Source organism: Ptychodera flava, chromosome 20, assembly GCF_041260155.1.
Source record: "Ptychodera flava strain L36383 chromosome 20, AS_Pfla_20210202, whole genome shotgun sequence".
NCBI classification, from domain to species: domain Eukaryota; kingdom Metazoa; phylum Hemichordata; class Enteropneusta; family Ptychoderidae; genus Ptychodera; species Ptychodera flava.
In genome coordinates, this window is record NC_091947.1 from 37714911 (window position 1) to 37742245 (window position 27335).

At 36.1% G+C, this 27335-nt stretch overlaps 1 protein-coding gene across 2 annotated transcripts in view; it reads left to right on the top strand.

Annotated features, from left to right (window-relative positions):
• LOC139120870 (WD repeat-containing protein 11-like) overlaps positions 1-23097 on the top strand; it is a 190321-nt gene extending 167224 nt beyond the window's left edge. The window contains exons 21-24 of one of the 2 annotated variants that reach the window (XM_070685493.1): positions 11036-11133; positions 17883-18028; positions 20154-20233; positions 22788-23097. In XM_070685493.1, the coding sequence (XP_070541594.1) occupies positions 11036-11133; positions 17883-18028; positions 20154-20233; positions 22788-22924 (461 nt within the window). In that variant the 3' untranslated portion in view covers positions 22925-23097. Of the gene's footprint in view, positions 1-11035; positions 11134-17882; positions 18029-20153; positions 20234-22787 lie in introns of those variants that run through there. The other variant, XR_011549158.1, reaches the window with a different exon arrangement.
• The last annotated feature ends 4238 nt before the right edge of the window (positions 23098-27335 follow it).

Genomic DNA, 27335 nt, shown 5'->3' on the forward strand with positions numbered 1-27335 from the left:
ATGCATCCTGGGCTATAGATGGGATTTTATGCAAATGAGCTTACAAAATGTGAAAATGGTTAAGAATAAATAACTCAAGAACTGCTTTTTTGATTGCTTTGAAAATTTGTGTGCAAGTACCTTAGGTAAACCTTATACAGTTTTATGAATATTGTGAAGATATCCTTAATTTTGTATTTTTGCTGAATTTTTTTGTGATTTTTCTCATTTTCAGTAAAAATTCTTCTTCTCTGAAACCGCCAACCCAATCGCTCTGAAATTTGGGTTGTCTCTTTACAAGGGTGTTACTCTTCTAATTTGTTGAAATTATGACAAAATTGGGAAAATTACTATTTTTAAGCAATTTGTCATTTTTGGTCAAAAAATCTTAAACAGTATTTCCTTTTTAAAACCCCTGGACAGACAGCTTTCATATTTGGTACGCAGATGTACAGAGATGACAATAGTTAAATATGTGGAAATTGTCCTGAAATATAAAAATTTGTATTTTTAAGACAATATTGTCATTTTTGGTCAAGAAAACTTTATCTCAAAACTACTTGTTTGATAGCTTTGGAATTTGGTATAAAGTCCCTTGTTTGATAGCTTTGTAATTTGGTATAAAGTCCCGAAAGATGTTATTAGATAAATTTTCTGCTCAAAGTGTTGGGAAACCCCAAAATTCGTTTATTTTAGGTAATTTTCGCAGTTTGTGACCTTAAATGACCTACACCAACCCAGGATATGTTGTGAGACAATTTTGAAGGCTGTGAACATAATGATGTCATATTTGGTATCAATTTGTAGGAAAATTTGATCCAGAAAACAAAGCTGAGGTGATTTTTTTCATTTTGGACCAATTTTTGCAACTTTTCTTTGTAAGACATACAAGAACTGATGAGAAATTTGGATCCAGGATAATTCCAGATGTTGTAATCACCGCCAACAGTGAAAGGCATTTCACTATCTTTAACTACCTTAAGTGCTGTTTACATTAGAATGATAACACTCATGGCATTAATTAAAAAATCTCCAAGGTTGTATATGTACTTCCTGTCATTTGGTCTTATGTAATACCAAGGGGTGGAACATTTGATATTCAGGAGGGGGTAGGGTCTAGAAGATTGATGATGTAGCATTACTTTTTTACCAGATCCCTTGTGCATTTTTTGCCCACTCCCACCTTTTCTTTTTATCAAGCCTTCTCTGTTTTTTGTTGTTGACATTTGCTCCCATTGCTATAGAAGTTGATATGCATGTTCCAAAAGATGACCTCCAGTACCTAAGTTGGAGACTTATTTGCTTTTGTCGTTCTTTTTTTTCCTGGTTTAAATATTTCTTGACTGGACCAATTCAAACCGAATGTGAGCACATAGTGTCCTTGACGGTATTTTTAACTTTCCTGGGAGCACGATGCAAGGCCTGCGTGGCAGGGCTGTGTGTGTTACCGGCGTCGAGGCCACATAACACCGGTACCCTGCGACGCAGACCCCGCTGCCCGGACTTGTATTTCATGTTTGCATGCACGGCAGTTGTATTTCTTTTGGTGTTAAACTTCGCCATTGTACCGTCGACTGTTTGTCCCTCCCTGCCTGTCGTTGATCATTTCAAATATATTGCCATGGGGCTGTGTATGGCTTATAATTATAAATATGATGCGGCATGGAGGTAGAAACTTCTTCCGCCATCGCCACGGTGAATGTACGTTGATGCTTCGATGGACGACTGCACTCTAGTCTGCAGAGGTACGTCAAAGGTGATCATCAAAAACCTAAGCTTCCGCAATGACCCTCCGGGGCTATATAGGCTTCCATAACTGACGTAGGTTTCTAAAACTATATTTAATTTCCCCTCCCCTCAGTCTTTTATTGCTACATGCCAACGACGCCAAAGGAGTCTCGCCATAAAGAGCTTGGGAGGATCCAGACTAATGGAAGGAAACCAATTTAAGAGGAATTTTAGTCAGACGTACGACACCAGGATGATAAAATTTGCCTAAATAAAATTTGCTTCATGTGCATTATAACGTTTGTCTAGTCAAGCTTATAGGCTGATTTTCAGGTTGTTTTGATTTTGCTCTTGTTTTTGGGAAAACTATTTCCTCCAAAAACCTAGTTTGAGGATTTGCTTTTGGTTTTGTTCTCATCTTTTTATCATCATTATATTTTTTGCACAGTGCAATGAAAGCATTTGTTCTTAGGTTAATATAAAAGACACATGTCAGCAGCATATCACTCATAGTTAGTTACTCAACAGGACTGTCCATATGCAGCTCTATAAAGTACTACAAAAACAAGACAGAGAAACACTTATTTACTGCAAGAGTATTTATTTGAAAGTTATAATACTTATATTGTTATACATGTTCATGGTGTTGTGAAATATAATAAAGATGCTGCAATATGACTTAGTAGTGTCTTTTTAGTGTCTTTTTTTATTCAAATCCTCAGTCATGAAAAGCAATACAGAATTACTGGAATAAGAATACTGACTAAATTGAAGGTATCTCTTGTAGAAATACCCAAACTGCAGACCTTTAAGATGCATCACCAAATTAACTAATCACAGGGCCAGGATACTTAACCCATGTGACCCCATACATATATCATCTCAAAAACAAAAACTTATTATAAATGCGTGGCAGTCCTAACATCAAAATTCTTTGACTCTCTAGAACACAATTTGTTATTGTACTCTACAATATCTGATACATGGAACATTTATTTTAAAATAGGATCAAAATCCTAAATATTTATAATGGTGTATTTCCCCTCTTATCACTTAACATCGAACTCAGTTTAAGTTTGAACCCATCTAAAGTGCGGTACGTACCCGGTACGTACCCACTGACTTGATTCAATTCGTATACTGCCACTTGACGTAGCCGGCCCTGCGTACAACGCTGTATGTTCCTGGCGTTACACGGATGGGACGCCATATAACGCTGAGAACATACACCATCGTACGCAGGGCTACCACTTGACGCAGCTGAACACTGGGATGAAACTGTGGACAATTGAAGGCTGTATTTTTTTCACTAAAAGAATTCCTTCGCGGGCTGTTCTATAAGTCGCCATGCATAAGATCGTTATATTCTTGGTATGTATACGAAGCTAAAACGTCGGAATTTCCCAAAAAAGAAGTAGGCCGCTATGCATGTAAGGAAATGTCAAGTGTCCCCCGATGTCCCCCATTGCGCAACGGCCATAAAATGCTGGCCTTTGTGTCCAACAACTGTTCATAAAAAAATCGGCCAAAAAAGACACTGTACGATGGATTTGAATATAGCTGAATGAAATCATGGATATTCTGACAGAAACAACATGGCGGAAACCCTGAGAGGACCGCTGAAAGTATTGCATAAAATCTACCGGAAATCCGAACTTTCCACCCTCGCTGGTAGCCATGACGTTAAGTGAAAGTCCTCTCCATCGCCTTTACACAAGAGCCGAAAGCACCCGGTGCAGGACGTGTGCCCTGAGAAAAATCCATTTTCGTGTTGAATGGGTCGCTTATGCAAATGTAAATCTGCGCATGCGCAGTGCTCCAAAATACATCTCTAAATTAAGAGAGAACACGAACTGCTCATAGATTATGATGCACTGTTGACTCACAGTCTCTCCACACAATAACTTTTTTCATTGAATATGAATTGTACATTAGTGTACGCTTCAATTATATGTATGACAAAGTACATGTAAACTGTAGGAACCAAGCAAATGTTTTTTAATCAATGGCCCAAATTTATTTTCTATGTGATGGACAATAGATAGTTTTGTAAGCAATGCCAATAATCAAGTTTAACACCAATTTTTATTATGTGCACGTCTACCCTCAGTTCTGGTTGGGCAAGTAATTATGTTTAGATTAGCCATTGTCAATTATGATACAATAGTTTGTGGCCAAATTTTTCTACCCTTCTGTTCTATTTATTTGGAAATCTTTGCCAATTTTGGTCAAATTGCTCGTCTGGACAGCTGAGCTATGATTAAATGTTAGTTCTCAGGCGAAGTGCACAAGCAGTTGCACCCAGCATTGATGTATGTACATGATCACAGGTTGGGCTTTCCTATCCATATGTCTCATGTGTATAGATATTTCCTTAATTGACAAACCAGCCTCACTTTAAGAATGATAGATACCAATTGGTCATTTTTCTGTGGAATTTTCAAAATTCTCTGAGAATACGCCTTAAAGTCAGGCCCATAATTGAGTTTTGTCGCTAGTTCATACATGTAATAAGTAATGGTTTCTGTGTAATTCACAATTTTTAAAAATCAAAACAAATGCATGTGGCTATCCCGTGTCAAATCGGGGAGCTTTTGTAAACATCATGGAAGCATTTGCATTGCTATTTGCATAATCCCCCTTGAGTGACACAACGTTGCATAATTTACATCATGACGTTGTTGGGCTTCTCCAAAAGACAGGATTACTCCCACTCGTCAACAATAACAATAAACTGTAACAATAATGTTTGTTGAAGCCTAGTCCTATAAGCTAGTTTTCGACATACAGAACTGTTTCTGCTCAAAACGCATTGCGGCAAAAAACTACGTGTTTTACCAGTATGTTTCATGTCTTTCCATACCCGATAGAAGTACAGTAAGACAACCAAAACTGATCTCCATCCAACTTAATATTACGACCAAAAACCCAAAAAATACGTCCACTTCTGTTAACATTTTACATGTGAGTCGACACGCAACAAAGTTCCTCACTCAAAATTCTTCGATCCTGCTCCAAATGAAATTAGGGCAGAAAAAACAACCAAAAACCACGACTTTTTCTGGTATCATGTCGGTCAATACAATGTCTGACATTCAAAAGCTGTTCCCAGAATCCCAACCTATGATGCGGAACACCAAATTATTATGTCCATTTCTGATTATATTTTGCATACCTGCATAAGTCCGACATCCAAAACTGTTCCTGCTCCGAACAAATTGGAGCCGAAAAAAACCAAACATCTTTTTCTGATGCAGTGATTGTGTTTTACACATCGTCAACCATGGTCCAACTCAGTAAAGTTTGTGTGGTATTATGCACTGTCCTCAGTGCATCTGAACGTAATGACAGTGAATAAAGATTACATCCCAGTACCTCACCGAGGCTTTCAGGATATATGTGTTTATGCATACATACACTAACTTTGCTACATTGGAGATGTATTTATCAACGTCCATATATTCAAAGGTACATACAAAGTATGTAGTGCAGAAAATATGTTTATGCATTTTTAGTCCCCCGGACGGGCACCACCTGTCTGTACGTCCGTCCATGCAGATATCTCATACAAGCATGAGCCAATTTCTTTCAAACTTGGTACAAGGATAATACACTATGGCATTCATATTCATGTCCATTGTTTTGGCAGTGGCGTGCATAGTTTGAAAACTAGCCGTATTGGTACAGATATTCATATACCAAAACTGTAACCGTGTGCAAAAACTTTAAGCAGGTTCATGTCATTTAATTGCTAATTTGTATATTTGATGAATTCTGTAATTAAGGAAATATGTTGATATACTGCACACAGAATTGTAACAGAGAAGAAAAATATTTGGTAATATATTGTCAATAAATTGGTTATTTGCATATTTAATGAACTTTCCTAATTAGTACGCTATGTCCAGAAATACTGCACAAAATTTGATGAATCTTAGTACAGATGTTGATCTCAAAGTGTTAAAGTAGTATGCAAAGACATTTAGTCGTATCATGCCAGTTAATTGTGTATTTGCATATTAAATGAAATTTGGTAGTTAGGCAAATGAGCTACTTATTAACTTGACAATGCTTAGTGCTACATATGACAATTAGATATTTATCAGATTAATATCTGTAGCAGGTATCATCAACTTCGGTGTAGGAATTTCAGAGTTACAACAGTGTTCTCCACAAGGGGTTTTTGACGGGCGGTGCGCCCGGCTTCTTTTTGTCGCCGCCCACCTTTAATCTCGCCCGCCCGCCTTTAATCTCGCCCGCCCACCTTTGTTTTCTGTCGCCTAAACTGTTTTCACAGTCAGTTGTCCGAACAATATCTGAAAGCCTATTGAATAAAAATGACAGCAACTGACAACGTCGTGTAATAAAGAGGGACCGTTCACACATCTGTCGGTTTGTTTTGCGACTGCATGCAATCCTCAATGTTCTCCCCAGGCCCCGACGGCCCCGATCCTTTATTTTTTTCGCCCGATCCTGTTTCATATCCGCCGGCGCCGATACTCTTTAGTAAATGTGGTTGAAGACCTATGTTTCTCAGCGGCGATTTTGTCACGCTCTTATTTCAGCAAGCTTTTCAAGTGTGAAACGGCCGTAGTGCCGATGAACACTGGCTAAGACTTCAATTCAAAAAGCTTGAAATGCCGACCGTAGACACCGTCCATTTCATACAACGGACACGGTACACTCGAAGGCTCGGTGTTGCATTTTTGCCAGCGGACACTCAGTCAAAGCATCTATGCTATTGTCAACTGCCATTGCCGCCAATGTCTCGTACTTGTAAGGATCCGAAGGTCAGGAAAAGTTATTTCGATCAGATCTGGCTAAAATCGTACGATTGGTTGAGACAAATATCTGATGCAAAAATGTATGGTACTTCGCGTGCTCAGGTCGTTGCGTATCCGAGCCAAGTTAGCCATTTTGAGTTCCGTGTACGTCCACATGACGTTGAAGCCATGTGTGTCATTTCCTGTCACGCATTCGTAACTTGCATGGATTCATTCGATTGACTTTGAGAAGCAGTTGCGTTTGATAAAGTTTCAAAATCCGTGACCGTTTTAAAATATCAAAGGCACAATGAAATGAAGTAAAAAGAAACTGCACGAGCTAAAATCATCATTCGTGTGATCATCCGAATACAGCAGCTATGTACCGTACATACGGTTCTGTAGGCCTACTGTATAGTTCAAAGGTCGCGTGTGATCGAGATCTAGTGTGCCAGCGTGCTCCACACAAACATGCATGGCAGCCTACGCCGCGCAGTTGTCGAAGTTTTGTACATTTGCCGAACTAAGAGTCGATGAAATTTCAAATCTTTCTCTTGGAAATACTTGATATCATTTTTTTCGGGCCTCCCTTTATTATGAATTGAGTTTTAAAGTCAACGTATGTTTCTCTGCAGGCATGCTCCGCTGACTCCGCTTTGTAAAACTTAGTGCATTATTCAGTCCCGTGTCAACTTGTCATGGACCTAAAAAAAAGACGTTCATGGCTTTACCAATCCGGCTACAGACAAACATATAGTAACAGAGGGTCACATGAAAACGTGCCACCATTTGCCACCGATTATTTCGAACACTGATTACTTCACCTTTGAATTTTCATGTTGGTATTGTGCAATATATTTACTAAATTGTGTATTGTTTGTATTAGTTCAATGTGTTTTTTTTCACTTTTGATGTTTTATTATTTATTTAAAGTAAATAGACAGGATTTAAATGTAAAAATAAATTGTATAGCTTGCCATTAATCACTGCTGAATGGAGAAAAATATTGAGAATGTCAGAAGTATATCTCATCACTGGAGTGCCTTGTGAATAGCCCTGGTGATATGTAAATTGTATGCAAATATTATGCAAATACATATGCTAATTAGCCGCCCGCCTTTAATTTTCATTTGTGGAGAACACTGAGTTACAACACTAATTACAAAGTTCATTAAATATGCGCATGAACCTTCAATGAACTTCACTTCTAAACACTGTCAGATATCTGTCGGATCAGTATCTGCAGCAGATTTTATCAAATTTGGTGAAGTCATTTTGGAATTACATGACTTATTACAAAACTTCAAACGAATATGCAAATGAGCTATTTATTAACTTGACACTGCCAAATGCTTCACAGTACAATTAGATATATCAGATCAACACTTGTTGCAGGTATCATCAAATTTAGTGGAAGAATTTCAGAGTTATATCACTAGTTACAAAAGTTTATTAAATATGCAAATGAGCGGATACCATTATTATTCCATCAGTTCAACCGGGAAAAAATATATATGATTTAAAATTAAAATTACGAAAACCCAGCCGGTAGAAATGCTAGAATATTTTTATGGCCAGAAATGTATTTACATTCAGCATGTACTTTAGGTTACATTTTATATGATAAAATTTGTCTGTTTAAGGTTACAAAGGCGCCCTTCTCAATCCCAGGTTCTCGCATTAGCGAATGTGTCAATAGCCCATTAACAGTTTGTCATTCTATTGTTTTCCATTGAAAATTTCATCAAGTAACTAATATTTATATTAGATAAATCTGATAATTGAGTGGGGGCTTTAAGGTTACACAGAGTAAAATCAGTGAGTTCTTTGTACCTTAGAAGGTCCAGGTTGCAGATTTGCTCTTGAGAAATACACAATGGCGACAGAAAAGCACATATAGTATACACGAAAGAATACATACATACATACATACATACATACATACATATATACATGCAAAAGGACATCACTCATACCACGGTCCCTCTATATACACAGTCGACAGTGCATCAACATGGTAACTTAGAACTACAGTCGTTTTGCAATTTTAGCCATTCTTTTGTGATCAGTTTACGAAGGCAGGCTTTCTTTACATTCCAAATTGTCATTGTATGCCATACATGCGCAATTATTGTTTGAAAATAGACGTTAGAAAATGTGTAAAAAATTTGCCAGTGAAATCTTAAAACCGGATCATAAGCTTAATTATCATATTCCCTCTACATCATGTCATGGGTATTCAACAAGGAATAAAAACAAGATTAATTTTAAAACCCATACAAGACGTAAAGAATTAAGTCCAGTGGTTTACAGCATGAGATTGCTCCATAGTTCATGAATTCCTTCTCCGACGTCAGTCAGCTGTGATTGTGGTGTTATTTCCTATCAGTTTATTTTACCATCTGTCTCGCTGTGGACTTTTTAATGTTTATATCAATCTTTTAACTGGAGTATTTAAAGTTTTTCCTATTTTTTATATAGATTTTTTAAACAAAACTCTGTTGTACATTTTGATGTTTTTTATATATTGTACACTCATTCTATTTGACCTTTGGGTCACAAATTGAGTATGAAATAAACCATAATAATAATAATAATAATAATAAAAACTAAGTTGAGCTGTTGCGATCGTACAAAACAGAGTGCATAATTAGAGTGCATAGAAACGCCCTTTTTTAGTCTGACCGCCCCTCCTCACTATGGTAGTGCCCTTTATTAACAATAGGCCTAATTCTTGTGGTAAGATTTAAATCAGATATAGCTTCAAATTGAAGTTGTAGCTTCGTTTCCTGTGGTATTTGACACACAATTCATCTTGCAAACTTCAAAAATAAGTTGCTTTACTTGTAGAGTTGAAAATTTGATAATATTTTATTGAAATTCTGTTCCACTCCAAAATCCAGTGGGCGAAAAAACATGGACTCTAATGAAGAAAAACTATTTTTTTTTATTCGGTGTGGCTATTCCTTTCTGTTCCGTTCCGCGCATTCTGGTCCGCAAATTAGTGTAAGCTAATGAATAAAGTACATTTTGGAAGAAAAATTTGTGTCAACTGTTTTTTTTATCTGCTGTTTACATTTTCTATTATTTCATTCCTGAAAGAAGTTATTGATGTGAGGTACAAAGTATGACCAAACTCAAAGTCAATGGGATATGAAACAGGATAGTCCTGCACTTATTTGCAGAATGTGAAATAACACCATAATCCAGTGGGGACTGTATCATCAGCGATTACTTGTCCTGACACAAATCAGTTTTGCCAAAGCTATGGGTGTAGTCCTAGCTGATTGGGTCAAGTGTTGTGTACATGTTTATGGGTCAAAGCTTTGTGTCTTTGCAGAACAAGTCTAACTCAAGCCTCTGGCTGCAATCATGGTGGGAAAAAACAACAAACCAATAGCTACTCATTTGTACTTTACAGAGTCCATGCTAATTTCATTACAAACATGCTAGAAATATAAGCAACAAAGAAACACAGTTGACCTATCATTTTTGCAAAGAGCTGGAGACAGAGCTGTCTTAGCTTGTGTTTATGGGAGGGAAAGAAATATTGGATAATTACTTTCAGAAATGTGATTTTCTCTCTTTGATAAAAATATACAGTAAGCTTTGCTGAACGTTTGTCCGAGGACGGCTCATTGAGTCTGTGCTACTTCATAAGCTGGACTTTAATTCCTTCAATAATGAAAATGAACCCAGTGTCTCATTGATTCCAGTCAAAGGCTAACAAGCATTTCATGCAAAAATTGCTTTGGAAATAAATGTAACTCATGATGAGTTATCGAGGTCACCTGACAAGCAGCTGAGTGGCCAACCTCAATCAATATTACAGATATCGTGATACACATGAGATAGGAGATTTATGGAAATCTGGACCCTTACATGATTTAGTGAACGTACTTTATTTCTGATTTTAGCAATAGGTCATGACGTCGCCTAGTTCACCTATTTCCTACCATTTTCGTGTGTTCCTCTGTCCATGTTCAGATGAATACAGTTTAGTCAACTTTTATCGGTAATTCGTGATTTCACTACGCAAAATTGCCAATTTCTGGTTATTTGTAATTTTTTTATAAGTTTATTACTTTTTCAGTGGTTATTTCCACTATGTATGGTCCCAATTCTGTATGTACATATGGCGGCCAGTAGCCAAATCATTCTCATAATGAACATTGACGTGGCCTCAAAACTTCAGTAAATCCACTTGGTGAACTCCTGTTTGATGAAGTTGGTATTGTTTCTTTCGTTCTTTTTTGTTTCTTTGTTTCTTTCATTTTTCTTTCAAGTATTACAATGGCATAACTAAAGAAATCAGTCACTAGATTACCTTGAAATCTGATTTGCCCTGCTGTCTCAAAATAACAAATTACATATTCTGTAGTGTAATCTTTCAACAAATACCAAAAGCAGTGGCTCAACCCCAAAGTTGCTATATCTTCAGTGTTGTTTGCAATGTTTTTCACCAAACTGTGTTAATACATGTTCTTTCCCACCATGATCTCAGAGAGATATACCTGAATTTGATGAATGTTAACTTAAGGAAAATATGGGACATTTCTTTGCAGAGGGGGTGCAGTTGTTGTGTTTAATTGACAAAGGACTGGATGCCTGTAGATACTTGCAAACCTATGGACAGTGGAATAAGGCTGTGTGGTTAGCTAAGGTAAGAATGTAGCTTCAATGAAAAGCCAACCTTATTATTAGGGGCCCAGCCTATCGCCCCTATTGGTTTCATTGGGGTTTTTCTTCCTCCTCTTCTTCTTCTTCCGTCAAATTTTTTGACAGCCTAGATCTGGAAAACCGCTGCATGTATGCTTCTCAAACTTGGCAAATTGATCAGGGCCAATGAGAAGGTGTGCACCTAACCTTGAATTTTTAATTAGTCACATGACCTGGCGGCCATATTGGATTTCATGAAAATCTGTAAATCACTACTACTCAAAATCACAGTGCAAATCATCTCCAAATTTGATGTGTGCCATGCTTGCACTTTGCCCTTTAAACTTGACCAATAAAATTCTTAGCCGTCACGTGACCTTGGCCGCCATATTGGATTTTGCGAAAATCTTGATTTAATCTTTAAAAATCTTCTTCTCCAGAACCAACACACTGATTCCACTGAAATTTTACATGCAACAAGTTACGTGTGACCTCTTTCAAGTTTGCGAAAGGTGTTTTGATCGGTCACGTGGTTTGGCCGCCATATTGGATTTTGAGAAAATCGTGATTTAATCTTTAAAAATCTTCTTCTCCAGAACCAACATACTGTTTTGACTGAAATTTTATGTGTAACATGTTCAGTCTGCTCTCTTTCAAGTTTGCGAGAGGCGTTTTGATAGGTCATGTGCTTTGGCTGCCATATTGGATTTTTCGAAAATCGTGATTTAATCTTTAAAAATCTTCTTCTCCAGGACCTACACATTGATTCGACTATAATTTCGTTCATCTTTGACCCAATTCAGCATATTATAGACCTTGCAACATGCAAACACCAGGACTTGTCTGCATATCTACAGCTGATCAACTGGGCCCCGCCAAGGCTGCTTGCAGCTTTAATTATCTTATTCTGCATGTAGGCATCAATATTTCATGAATATGCACTGTGATACTGTTCAGCAATATATGCAAATTTGTATTTAGAATGTCTTCTAATATGCGCAAAAGTTCTAAGGATGTGTGCAAAAGTTTGTAATAATAATAATAATAATAATAACAATAATAATAATATTATAATAATTTGATCCATTTTATGCGCATCATAATAATTTTCTCCAGGAAATTGCTTTGATGAGCAGTTCCTGTGGAATATTCTGGTGATTACGCAATTAAGTTATAATGTAGTGAGTGAGATCGTGATTTTGGAATATTTTCGCTCTCACATGACACATTGCCATATGTATATATGGCAGTGTTGAAAAACAACTGTTTCAACAACTTTTGAAAAATATATATACATTTTCAAGATCTAGATTAAAGGGATACAGTCATCGGAACTGCACTCAAAGGTCGTATGACTGACCATACGACTGATGTTAACACTGTATCCAAGGTACGATGTTGATTGATGAAAGTTAAAACATGTCTGTCATAATCTACATTGTATAATTTAAATGCTGCATCTATGATGATGAGGTGCATCTAGATATCGTACACAAAATACATTGTTTGCAAACAAGAAACTCACACAGGCGCAGTTCCAACAACTGTTTCCCTTTAAATGGGCAGTGTTATAAATTTTATATTGTGTTTTCATATTTTTATCAACATTTTGCGAAGACCAACTCTTGGTTTATAGCATGATAGTTTTGGAAGCAAGAATGCAATCTTGCAAAGTGGTATCAAAGCTTTTAATAAAATTTTCATAAAAATTCTAAGATTGATTTTTACAAATTTTCATATGTTTAAAGATATCCCATATCCCATGATTATTTGTAATATCAAGGTTGTAAATAGTGGTATTTTAAAAGTCAAGTTGCCTGGTCTGCCAACCAGATTCAAACAGGGTGCTACTTTAGAAGTCCAGGTATAAATGGTCAACTAAATGATTTCATTGGTACCACTTGCTAGGATCATATGTGGCAGTCCTCGCTAGGGTGGATGTAAATGTTGAAAATGGTGTAGTTATTAGTACCTGCCAGAATTGATACATGGATGTGGTACTATCCATCTGTCCATCCATGCTGTTGTCTGTCCATCCAGAACTGTTTCTCAGAATGACTGGACCAATTTGTCTCAACTTGGTATTTAGACAACACACCATGACAACCGTGTGCCCACACAGAATTTGACAGGGTGGAAACCGTCGATCTGGCCTGCAACGACGTTCTGCACCCAATCTATTAGTTATGCCTAGTTTACTTTTGCTACTTTAATGGAAGATGCGCTTTGCACCTTTTGAACGTCTTAGCAAACAATCAGCTGTTCCAATTACACGGTTACCATCTGACTAGAATTTACCAACAGTGCAAAAAAACCCAAAATTTTGTGAAGGCAAGATTTGACAAACAACCGAACAGAAATGACGCTTTATCAGCGGAACAAAATCTGTATATAATGTTCAGCATATCTGACTATCAATGACCTATGTGAAAAAAAAATGCTTTGAATGGAAAGCAAGAAATAGATCTGTTCAAACAGATTTTATAGCTGCAAAATGATTCTTTCAGAAATTACACCTATGGCCACTTTAGTGTTGATTGAGCCCTCTTGATACAGTCAGAAATTCTGTTTGTACTAAAGCAAAACTAGCTCTATCTCGGGTTGTAAATGAGAGTTTATGATTGGCACCCTGTGTTCAAGATTTAGATACAATGTAACAGCACCATGCGTGTAAGTCTTGTTTATTTCAATTTTCCCAGACACACTGTCTGCATGGGATACACAAGTTTGCCTTATGCTAAAGCAGTGATCTCATAAAAGTGTGTTGCCTTAATAATTATCGCGTAAAGGCTTTAATGAATGGAAGTGGTATATTATGTGTCAATTTTTAACACAGAGTGCCAATCGTTAGCTCTCATTTACAACCCTTGGCAGTGTCTGTTTTATCTTTATACAAGCAGAATTTCTGTCAGTGTCAAGTAGGCTTGATCAACACTATCGGTGTACATGCAACGCATTCCAAGCTAATTTTGGAATTTCCTTTTTCAAATTTTCTCAACAGATATTAATGTTACTATATTCTGAATATAAGTGTACCACAACTTTTCTGTTAAGATAATTCATATCGGTTACCCAAAAATGGCATCATAAAATTACTTTTAAATTTTTATTTTTCTCTACAAATTAAAATTATTATTCACGAGAATATTTCAGCCATGGGAAAATCATTTGAAAAAACCTCTGATTTTTTCACAGATTTATGTGATCCCCAGAAATTCAGCTGAATTTTACGCTGATCACATACATTTGAAAAGGTGTGGCGCAAATTCTAGGATTAAAAATATATATCTAGTGTCAGACCTGCAAACCTCCTACCATCATACACTCATGGTATTATTATGGTTTGCAGATAAGAATGTAGAATGAAAATGATCCAAATGTTATCACACTCGTGTATTGGTTTGTAAAGTTGTTCCAAAATTTACTACAGGATCGGTAATTGTAGTTAAGTTGTGGCAAACATGATAAACTTTTGGCCAGTTATTTCAACTTTCAGTTACAGCAACAGTCTATGAAACAGAGTATAGTAGGAAATACAAGCAGCTATATGAAATCTGTCCAAAAGAAAAAATGAGAAAATTGTATGAACGTGTACACAAACAGATGAACAGACTTAATGCATTTAGCACACACAAAAAGAGAGACACGGGCTCAGCAAAAGTGCACTAAGAGAAGATGACTTGTTGTGGAGCACTTAAAGAACACAGCAAAAAGTATACAAGCAACAAAATAGAAATTGTGAAGCAAAAAGGCAACATGAAAGAAAAGTACAAAAAAGCTACAAGCAAATTGTATGGCAAAACCCTGACTTAAGATAGCTGGAAAAACTTGCGTTATAATTACAAATGCAAAACTTGCGGCAGACCCGATTTCTAAGAAACTGAAAGATCCAAACTAAGGGAACACATGCAGAGTTGCAGCAAGACTCTGACTTTAAGGAAACAGAAAAATCCAAGCTAAGGGCGCACATGCAGATGTTTTGGCAAGACCCTGTTTTTAGAAATGTGAAAAAGCCAAGCTAAGAACACACATTATGAAATTGAGAAAAGACCAAGATTTCAGTAAAAAAATCTATGTTAGGTCCCACAATAATTTGCAACAAAATCCTGAGTTTGGGAAAAGAAAAAAGTCCAAAGCACGTGTTTACTTGAAATATTGCAAAAAAATTCACAATACATACTGGTAGAGTTTGTACAGGCAAAACTAAGAACACCCATTAGGCATTATGTCAAAATCCACATTTTAGATGTTGGGAGAAAAGAAGGCAGCAGGTCTACACTCAAAATTTAGGAAAAAATTCACAGTACAAAAATACTGAGACTATGAATTTACAGAAAAGTTTTAAATTTCTGCATAAAATTCCTGAATTTAGAGATAATGAAAAAAAGCAACAACGCTTTATCGAAAATCAGAGAGAGAGAGAGAGAGAGAGAGAGAGAGTAAAGTTAAAAACAACAGAAAACTTAAAGCCTCACTTTTCAATCCCAGGTTCTCGCATTCGTGAAGTTCTCCTCCCAGTCAAACACTTGGCCAGTACGATGTTTGATTTCTATAACATTAAGTACACAAACTGATCTCAACCTTTTGTCACCTTTTGCTAATCTCCTGCAAACAGAGTTTGTACAAGCATTTGATTGATGGTTAGTTCAAATCGCCAATGGTCATCGATGCCCCTCCACCAACGCTCGAATTTCCTAAAAAAATCGTCTTCACTCCTGTTACAATTTGAATATAACCACAGAGTTCGATCGGCAGCAGCTTCTCGCTGACTGCTTGGCACTCTGTCTGCGTTTTTGCGGCCAGAAAAAAACTAAAAAGTGGCATTTTCTGGAGCGTGTGCCCGCATGTTGCCTGTTTTGTGTCCAATTACACAATGAACGCCACAATCCAATGGTGATAAACTATTCAATCTTTCCATTTTATTAGCTACTATAGACTATAGTCTATAGAAGCTATTGGGATGGGTATCCGTCCGGCGTCCGTCGTCAGTCTGTATGTATGTATGTATGTATGTATGTATGTCCGTTTGTGAGGCGTCCGTCCACTCAAATATCTTGAGAACCGCAGTACTTACTGATTTGATATTTGTTGTGTACATGAAAAGTATGATTTTGAGAAACCATTTTTTTTAATTTTTTGATATTGTTGAAAATAGGCAAATTAATGCCAAAAAAGGCGTTTTTGGTAAAAAATCTTCTTCTTCATAACCGCTGGTCAGACAGCTTTGTTATTTGGTATACAGGTCCCTAGGGATAACCCAACTTAGATTTGTTCAAATTGTGATGAAATATGCAAATGTATGTTTTTAAGAAATTTTTTTGTCATTTTTGGTCAAAATCTGACTTACATTGTATGGAATTCTTGTACAGTATAAACCCTATCAATTCACCCAGAAAAAATAATTAATATGATTTTAAATAATTGAATTAATTAGAAAATCATCAAAGCCAAAATAATTTTAGTGTGGAATTATCAGAAAGTTCAACTTTTTTTGACAGTTCAAAGTGAAATGCTTACCATCTTGGAGGATTAAAACATGTAAAGGCAACTTTCCTGAATCCCAACTTTGATATATTCTGAACCGTCATTTATGTTATCTAAAAGAAATTGCTCATAATAGTTTGTCATGATAGGGTGGTCAAATAAATAGAGATAGAGAAAGTTCTAATTTTCATTTATGGTTGACTTGGTAAGGATAAAATAAGATTACTTTTTGAGGAAAAAAATAGAGTGGTCAATTAAAAGAGTGGTCAAAGTGATAGGGTTTTTATGGTAAAGCTTGGCTGTAAGATTCCTCATGTGCTATTTATAGCACTTATGCAATCTGTGTAAACAGTGCAATGAAAGTGTAACATGATTCCTTATAATGCTTTGGATGACCTTGAACTTCTTAAGTTTCAAACATTTGTCTCTTCAGTGTGCTTTCTCTGAGTAGTACAGTCTCAACTTATTCAACAGAACTTCCTTACAATGTTAATTTGAAAGTTAAAATGTGCTTGGTTAATAGGATGAAAATACTGATATTAAAAGATAACCAGCTCAAGATTCTTTATAACCTGACAGATATGCTGTTTTTTTATGACGTTAATCTTGATTTAAGCAAGTCTTGTTTACGTTAATTAGAAAGTAATTAACTCTCGTTTATTTGCTATTATAGACTAATATAGTCTGATGAAATATGCAAATCTGTATTTTTACGGAATTATTTTCCATTTTTGGTCAGGCCATCCTGAAATGAGCTATCAAAGATATCCACCTTCTTCATCAATACATGTGTCACAAAAGGTTATTCTCTACATAACACAGCAGAGCTCTGTCAACTGTTGAGTCGCTTGTTTTTTCAAAAACGCTGGTCAGACAGCTTTAATATTTGGTTTACATGTCCCTAGGATGACCTTAGTGAGATAATTTCATACAGTCAGGAAATACTTAATTTTGTATCCATGTCTATAGTAGCTTCAGGGACTTTGGCCCTATGTTTCTTTAATCACTCAGAACAACAGCTACCACAGCACCATTTTATACCACCTATTACCTCAATTTTCCTTGTTTATGGAGACAATACGATCTATTATCAACACAATAGTGAGTGATACATTAAAATGAGGAAAATACACTGCAAATTCTATAAGTGGTACGTTGTTACATTTAATTCTGTAGGACGTTTTAGACTGATTATATGTTTCCTTCAAGTTCATTATTACATACATGCATCTATTTATGAACAATTGCATCATTTTTGCTTCCTCTAAGTCCACCCTGAAGTACACTGAATGTTGTGAAGTGTTGAAACGTTGGGCTGATTATCTCTGTCTGCCTGAAGTTAATCAGAAGAGCAAAGCAGTCCTTGTCATGATTTCACTTGGCTTATTTCACAAAGCTTTGGAAATCCTGTACAGGTAGGTAGATACTGGTAGTTTTGTTTACAAGGAAGCAGTCCATATGTATCTTCTTTCAAACAAACATTGTCATCTAATATAAGGTACTCTTCTCCTCCTCAATGCCATATATTATAATTATTATGACAATAGGAGCTGATCATAAAGATGTCTGGCTTCAAATGTTGTCTGTAGTTCTGTATTTATGTTTACAAACTCCATTTAAAAAATTGTGTAGCTTAGCACCTAGAGTGTTGTCCTTAGTTTTAAGAGAAGGCGGGTAATAAATAATAACAGTAGGCAGGTATTGTTATGAGTGAGCGCAGCAAGTGTGCGCAGCAAACAAGGGGGAGAGCACGAGAACGGGTGTACCCCCTTTTGTAAGGCAAAAATTGAAGTTTACAAGTGAAAACAGAGTTTTCTGGTGACATCTGAGAGTAAATTTTACTGAAACTCGGTAGGAACTTTTGCTCTAGTAATGAGAATGCAAAAAGTACCAGAAGACTAAACTCAAAAATCAACTTAAAGCCAATTTTATGTCTGTTGGGTTTGTGTTATATAACACTACAACACCAACAAACTACTGCACCATTTTCTCACAATCTTTAGCCATTGCCACCGTTAACACAATAATCACCAAGTTTCATGGCAGCTGTTGCTTCCTCAAGCTGTCTTAAGGATCTTCCAAAGTGTGTCTCGGAATTTTTTTAACCTTCTAAAACAATTTTTGCGCCAGAAAAACTTCCAGAGCGGTGAATTTAATCCTAGTTGCTTTCTTTAAAATTGTGCTCCAAAAAACTAAGCAAGATATAAAAAATCTGAGTATTGAGACAAATAATGGAGAAAACCGATTTTTGAAAGGTCATGCAAATTACCTGTCATGTGATAGTTATGTAAACAATGGTGACACTGTGGTTATCAAAATGTTCCCCTATACCTAGGCTTTCAGAAAATGTAGAATTTACTGAGGTTCTGAGCTTATTAACCACCAGAGAATTTTTAGATTAAAAAGGTCAATTTCTTGTCTTGGAATCTTAATGACCTTTGAAATTAATCTGTGGTGAATATTACTCATGATGTCGATCATAACACTTTCAATGAAGTTGTAAACATGTGGCAATAGTTTAAATTCACAGATACTACAATATATACTGAAACATGTGAGCATTTTCAGTTCATATCTGGTTGGTCGAAGAATTTTGTTTCTCAAAAACTGCTCATCTGATAGCTTTGATATTTGATGAACAGGTTGCTAGGGGTTATCTTAAACAGGAACTTCCCCTATAAAAGCGGGATTATCATAAATCTATGCAAATGTAAAAAATGTCACACTTCTGATCAGACGTGCCGTGTTTGTCTCAGAATCCCATGATTTTGCCATGTTTCAGGCGGTCATTGTCATTGAATCTTGCATATGATATGTCTGTGAATACATAGCGACTAAGTGTGAGTCAAAAATAAACTGATAAGATGTTTTTTTTTGTCGGAGAAGGTATGTTTCAAAATGTGTTCCTGATTATCTCTCTTTGCATATGTCACAAAAGTGCTCATTATGATTATTCAAATTTCTCATACAGTCAAAGCGATGCTGTCAGAATTCAAAACCTCCCACCCAGTGAATGCAAATGGCTGCATCATTGATAATCCCCCTATTGTGCACCCATGGTCCTGCAACTTCCTGTTTTATTATGATATATTGAAATTATGATAAAATCTTCAATTTTATTTATGGGTAATTTTGGCCATTTTTGCTCATGAAAGTTGTTTCTCAAAACGACTTGTGTGATAGCTTTGATATACTTGGTAGACATTGTCGCTAGGGTTGATCTTAATGTGATATGTTCAGATAATAATGAAATCTGCAATTGTGTATTTTTGCCACTATTTATTAGGCCTTCTTTAAATGAGCTATCAAAGATTTCCACCTCCATCAACACATGTGTTGCAAATAGTTATTCCCTATATAACACAGCAAGCTGTATAAGGTGTAAGGTCGGTTGTACTCTTGTGCTAATTTTGTGTAATGGTCTAGTATCTTTTCCATATGGCAGTGTTGATGTCTCGAGGTCTCATACTTCAACAAAATAGAGTTGTGTTGTTCTTGATTTCTCACTTTGATAACAGACAAATCTCTGTTTTATTTCAGCATGCATTATTTTGATAGAGCTGCCCGCTTTGCTGAAGCATGTTCAGAATTTGGCCTCCTGCCAGATACAGAAGAAACAAATATCCTTTTTGATGAATGTGTGTATTGTAATGTTTGAATGTAGTTTAGCATTGTCATGAAATCATTTCAGTTCTGTTCACCAATAACATTTATATAGAAAGAAACTTATAAGGAATATCATGTATTGCAATATCTGTAACCAATCAGCGTCAGCTACACACATAAATGGCCTGAGAAGCCTTCAGTGTATTAATGTGATGGGCGTGAATGTTGTGTTTATGTCTATATTGAAAAACTAAAATCTCAGTATTCCCTTTATGGTTCTGTCTGCATGTGTCATGTAATGGATATGTGAAGTATTTCAAGCAGATCATTCTTATAAGTTTCATGCTAGTGTTACATAACATAGAACATGGAGAAGTGAGCAATTTATTGATTTCTCATGAACTCTTTCACAGTTTCATCAACTGTCAAGGTCAAAAGTCAAAGCTATAATTGTTGATCCTATTTATCTTCACTTAAGTACATTCACGTTGTCATCTATGATCAAGAGAGATGTTCTTGTTTGGGCATTCAGAAAATCCCATAAATTCTGTAAGTAGCTTGCTCAAATACTTTCTAGCATGCTTAACAAGCTGCCATAGATTAGTTAGAAGAGCATTACTTTTATAAGGAGATTCTGTAAGGCACAAGTTCAAACTTAGAGATGCAAGGACGGCGTGGAAGCCATACAGTGTGAATACCAAGTGCACCTCTACATCTAATTTTAATCAGATTGACCTGTCAATGTTCTGAACAATTCAAACAAATAACAATTCAGGTTCTGAACATTTAATACTGCTTTCACACATAATGCAATATATATTTACATGTATTATGACTGAAGGAGCTCATTATACATCTGACATGCTCAGAGTTTTTTTCTTCCAAAAGTTTGAAAATTTTCACATTCATCATTTTTGGTCAAAACATTAGTCAGTTTACCACTGGTTTTGTATCATTGATATTTAATATTTAATATTTAATATTCTTAGGAATGCCCTCCGGAAGTTATGTCAAAATTAGCACAAATTTTGTAAAGAAGAATTAATGCACTTTAAAGGGACAAAGTCGCCCATTTTTCATGAATTTTGTTTGATACGAGATAATACTTATTGTCTGACACGTTGAAAGATACTGATTGAATGGGTGACCATGTACATATTCGGCCCCAGTTTTAGACACGATACATTAACCATGGCAAAAATGAATTAATGGTCATAACCATTACTTCATTTTCGCCATGGTTTCTTTTAATTTGTCTAAAATCGGGGTCGAATATGTGCGTGGTCACCCATTCAATCAGTATCTTTCAACGTGTCAGACAAGTATTATCTCGTATCAAACAAAATTCATGAAAAATGGGCAACATTGTCCCTTTAAATAATGCTCTTTAAGTGGTTTTCTTATTTTTGGTCAACACATGTAATTCTCTAATTGCTTTCAAATTCTATGTTATAACTTATGATATGCCCTTAGCTAGCAAAGTTTGAATGTGCATAAATTTGCAAATGCAATTTTTTTGTGAATTTTTGCACAAATATATATATTGCTCATAACTTACATTCCTATTGGATCAAGTGATTATGATATATTTGGCCAATTCTATGAAGCCTCGTGATGTCTTCAATGGAATTTGTTTTGAAACCATAATTGAATTACAAAATACATTTAAAAGTGTATACTCTGCTACAAAATACATTGCAAAGTATGTACTCTACTACAGGTTAAGTACCTGTGACATCATTGAACATGTACTTTGCCAACCACCTCAAATGCTCAAACATTTTTGTGCGATACCTCTAACACAAAACTTAAAAGGGATATCTTGGTTTTAGATTCAAATTAAATACACCAAGAATTATGGCTCTCTCTCTGCAACAGTACAATCATGCAGTAGGTGGTTTCCATTATATATACTTCAAACTGGAATTTAAAATGGCTAGGTTTATGTACTTTTCTCTGAGCTGGATCATTGTTTGTATGACATGAATTCTACCTTTCCAGTATTTCTGCTTCACTGTACCATGGCCTGTGTGCAAACATAAAGACAACAGCAACTTTGACAGATATAATAAACAACCCTGTAATTCCCCTTGTGCCTAGTAAATTCATGTCAAGTTGCATTTTACTCTTGTACTTGTAAAACTGAGTTTCATACTTTGCCAGGTCAACACTTTGTAAAAATTTACAATACCTACTGACATATTCCATGAGAGGGACTTCTACATCTGTCTACCTATATCCATTTTTATCATGAACCAACACTCAGACCTCATATAACCACATGGTAACCACTGATCACACACCTAACTATTTCTCAAATTTAGCTAATTCCATTTATAAATCAGACATCAATTGCAAATACACATCAATACTGTAACAATGTTTACCCACCATGCTCTGGATATCAAGCCCTGGGCAATCCATTGGCCAATAGTCGCTTCAACATAATTTCCGTCAATGGTTTCCAAATTCATTTTTTTACCAAGTAAGGTCTATGCCATTTACTATGACTTACTCATTGATAGTTATGTAGTTTGAAGAATATTTATGTTCCTTATCACCGTGCACAGAAAATTGTTGCTGCCATATATTTGGAGTTTGCACATGTTCTTTCAAATCTCGGAAACAAGCAAGCATCAGCCTATTACTGCAACAAGTCTGCTGAGATGGGTCAACACCTTCAAGAAGAACTTGAGTGGATGTGATCATTTGACAGAAGCATGTAGAGACTGCTTAGAATAATGTTTGTATCATATCAATACTAACCGTAACTATCGGTACATTATTACTATAGTTCACAATTATCATTTACTGATGTCCAGTATTCAAAACCTTATCTGAGAACTTTGTATCAAGTTAGTGCATGATGATAAGGTATTACCGTTACCATAGCTATAAAAAGGAGTCCTAAAATCCATGAGAATCCACATAAATAGCATAGCTGGTTCCAGAAAGTGTACAACCAAATTTTTCTAACAACTTTTGACCATAATTACATCGACTGTTAAATCTGGTCTAGTGCCCTATTGTCATAAACTTTTATATGTATCTTGTTGGATCAATCAAATGTGGACATACCTCTAAAATGCTAAATGATTTATACCTCTAAATTTTCAAATTAGCAACGGCACATGACGTTTAATCTGCATGTTAGAGTTTCAACTTCATTTTCCCATATGTGTATATGGCACACAGTAAGTGAGGCTACCCACAGTTCTCCATGATCTGTAGACACGGAGATCACTCACTTAACTGAAGCAAATTTCTTCTGTACACAGAACAACTTGGTCCATATTTCAAAATTCTGGCAACATAGTTCTGATTATCATAATTTTCTGATTTCTCACTGTGAATACTGAGAAGATCAACCCATTTTCTGCGGAGGAGATAGCAATTTTGTAATTTTGTCATGGTAGATTTTTGACAGCCATACACAATATTTTCAAGGAAACTAAGGGAGTGAGTTGCATCTGTGTTGGCAACAGAAAGGGTATTGATTTTTGTTAATGTTCGTAACAAAGGAAATTTGCATGTTTGACAGGTGGAATGATGAGACCATCTTAGTTGCTGATAACTTTATCTTGACAAGTGTACAATTTTTAGCACCTCCAAACATCGACTTCTCATCCAATTTACTCTTGAATTTTAAACATAATCAATAATTTTGGAACATAGTTTAAACAAATAATCCTGAACTTAAATTGTAAGTTAAAAATTGTTAAGAAACTGATAAAATTGAGAAATTGTGACTTAATTCTTCCAGTAGCGATAGATAGTTGTTCCCCAACATCACCTTTTCCTTGTGTCTTTTATCCAGTTTTCATACATGTAGTACTTTGTTAGATACAGTGAAGTCTAGTGTCTGACACAACACTAATGACACTTATGCTGACAGGAAGGTGATATTCACAAAACCAATTTAATATTCGTCATATACTCATGCCCTGGATTTAGAAGTAGCTGGAAAAACTAAATTTAAGGGCACTTCTTCTATTTGACAACTCGCAATTCCTCAACAACTGACCAAACACTCAAAGATTACAGGATTAAACTGAACCATATCAGCAGAACTAGACAGGATGGCACAAGATAGTATAATCATCCAAAATTTCCACTGCTTGAAACCTTCTTTATCTTCCTGTCTCAGAGCAAAGTGGAGACTATTTTGTATTTTTAACTGAGAATCACCATTTCATGCACATATAATCATACTGTCATGCCCCAACTGTACCTTCACTGGCTTTCTGAACCTTGTGCTGTGCATTCTTTCAAAAATTTGTTGCAGTTTAAGGTAGAATGCACCTTGGGGACAGATGTTCAGACCCCAAAACTTTTACAGTTCCTTTCTGATCTACCACTTATGAAGGCTTATTTTAAAACTTTTGAAGTAATAAATATTTTCACTGTCTTAATTTCTCAAAAATCAAAAATTTCATTTTTCTCCATAAAGTTAACACACTGTCAGGGATTCTGGCCATTTTGAATTTCAGATATGAGTAACTGTTAGGTAATTTTTTTCTCTAGTTCAAAGTTTTGCACAGTAACCCCTGATTTTTATTCATTTGGGAAGAGTATGGCGGAAAGTTTAATTTAGCAAAGCTTCCTTAACTTAAATTACCAGCATTTCAGTAAAAGAAGCAGGTCAATGTGAAGTGTCTCAGAAGCTTTTGCCAATCAGTTGGCTGTATAAATTCATAGTACTATCAAAACCATTTCTAAATTGCCAGTCAGCTAAACAACAGCTCCAGTTTCACAATAACCATCCTAAAATATCCTTATTCCTCAAAGCTTTTCAAATTTTTGTGTTGCAATTTTAGTACTTTGTGCCCTGTGGGCACAAGGTACTAATGTGATGGCGCGGCCCAATACGGCCAACATAGTGGGCCGTATGCTGTGGACGCAGGTATCTCAGAAACGCTTCAGTAACTTTTTCTTAAATTGGTCTGGTGGTCACTTGGGCATGTATCTCAAACGGTCTTTTTTCTTTTTTTGATTGAATCATTTTAAAGTCACTTTTTTAGCTTTTTTCTGAAAACCACTATTTTCACTTTTTCCTCAAAACCACTGATTTGATTATTGTGATGTTTGGCATGGGTGTTCGTATAGTTGAAATACCGTCAGAAATGTTCAAAATTTGGTGATACATGCCTTACATTATTTTTAAACAATATTTTTATCCATTTTATTTTATATTTACTTGATTTTGCCTCACTTTCGCTAAAGCTACCGTCTGCGCATGCGCACAACTGTAGGACAAAATCTGAGTTGAAGAATCGAAACGGACGCCATCTTGTTTCTCGGATTGGGCACATTCTTTACATTGTGAACGTTTCACTGTGTATTTCAACATGTTCTATAGTTATGAAGTTGACAGTGATGCACTTTTGCAGCTGTCGTGTATTTTTTGGTACGAAAGGCGCCTTTGATCGACTGAAGAATGATGGCCTCCGTAGGCGATAAACACCGGTACTGGCAGGCATATCAGTTCTACTGAGGAAGTAATCCACTGGCCCGTATAGGTCAGGGGCTCACTTAGGGGAGAACCACTTGATTTCTGGGGGGTATGGAGGATTTCGAGGAAAAAAATTGTCACCAGGTGAAATAAAAGAAAAAAATTAAGCCTGTAATGGCTTGAGAAAAAAATATTCTCATAACAGACAGAAATATAAAAGGAATTGTCACAATGCTGTTGAAATGAGCAAAATTTTGGAAACTTCATTCTCATGTATTCTTTGCTGGTATGCTGCCAAAGGCACGCAAATGTTTTTACCACAAGTAATTCTTATGTGTTTTTTTTCCAGCACTTATGATATAAGCATTCACTACTGTACACCTCGGTGCACTTGATGTTTTCCTTCCCTTTTCTGACCCAAGAAATCATGTTTCAGGATTTCTGTTGCAATATCTCAATGGTATAGGCAATATCTAGATGGGACTATTTGACTTCTCTAAATCGTGAAAATTTAAAACACAAGATAGGAGTCAATAAACTAGTGTTAAAACCAATACATTATTCTCTCAATATAAATATGTTAGAAAGATTACAAGTTGACAATGAAAATTGAGGAACAACAAATATAATGAAATACAATGTGTGAGCCTTGTTTCTCTGACCACAAAGATAACATCTCCCCTGAGAACTTAAAAGGAATTGACTGTTTTAAAGAAAAGCAGGTATAGTACTGATCACAGTTGATTTGCCAAAAAAGTGTTCTATAATTTAAAGTTGTATATATAATAGACTTTCCATTTTGTTTGTCATTTGTTGGAAAGTAAAATGAATAAATAAAAACATCCTGTGATATGTGAAACACTGGCTTAAATTTGAAAAATTGTACTGCTACTCCATTTGAAAAAAAATTGATGCAGGTCTGACTGTAGAAATAAAAAAATGCTGTCTCTCTAACAAAAAAAGTTCCCATACCCACTTCCTGCATACCCCCCCCCCCGAAATCAAATGGGTCTCCCCTTAATATGCGCATGCGCACATAACAAGTTAGCGCTGTTTTTCAAGGACTGCTATCATGTTTGTCGGTCAGTTGCGGATTTTGACGATTTAAAGGTTTTAGCGTATATTTGATTGCTGTCATGTATTTTTCAGCACGAACCTCTCCTTCGATAGACTGAAGAATGATGGCCTCCGTACTCCCCAGTACCGGCGAATCCATTGCTTTATAGCGAGGCAATCCCACCGGCGGCCCGTACTAATAGCTGGGTGAGAGCGAGGGAATGCTCTGTCCTTCTACCTCCGGCCTCCATGTCATAACAAACTAGCGTCTTTTATGTTGATATACTGTCCTTTCGACACAGCGATAACTTTTAGTTTTCTGTTGCTTATTTTGGGTAATTTCGACAGTTGTGCATTGATTTTGACATCATCTTTTACTTAATAACCGTCGATGTCGGCAACTCTCTCGCTAGCCCTCCGTACGATGCTGTGTGTTAGGAACGCACACAGGGAATGCACTGCGTACACTGCGTACGTACGCAGGGCTAGCGAGAGAGTTGCCGACATTGACGGTTATTTACGAAAAGTGAATAAAAGACTGGCATTTTTGGAAGCGATCGAGTAGCTGAGGTGGCAGGGATACGACTTGGGCCCAAGAACGCTGAATT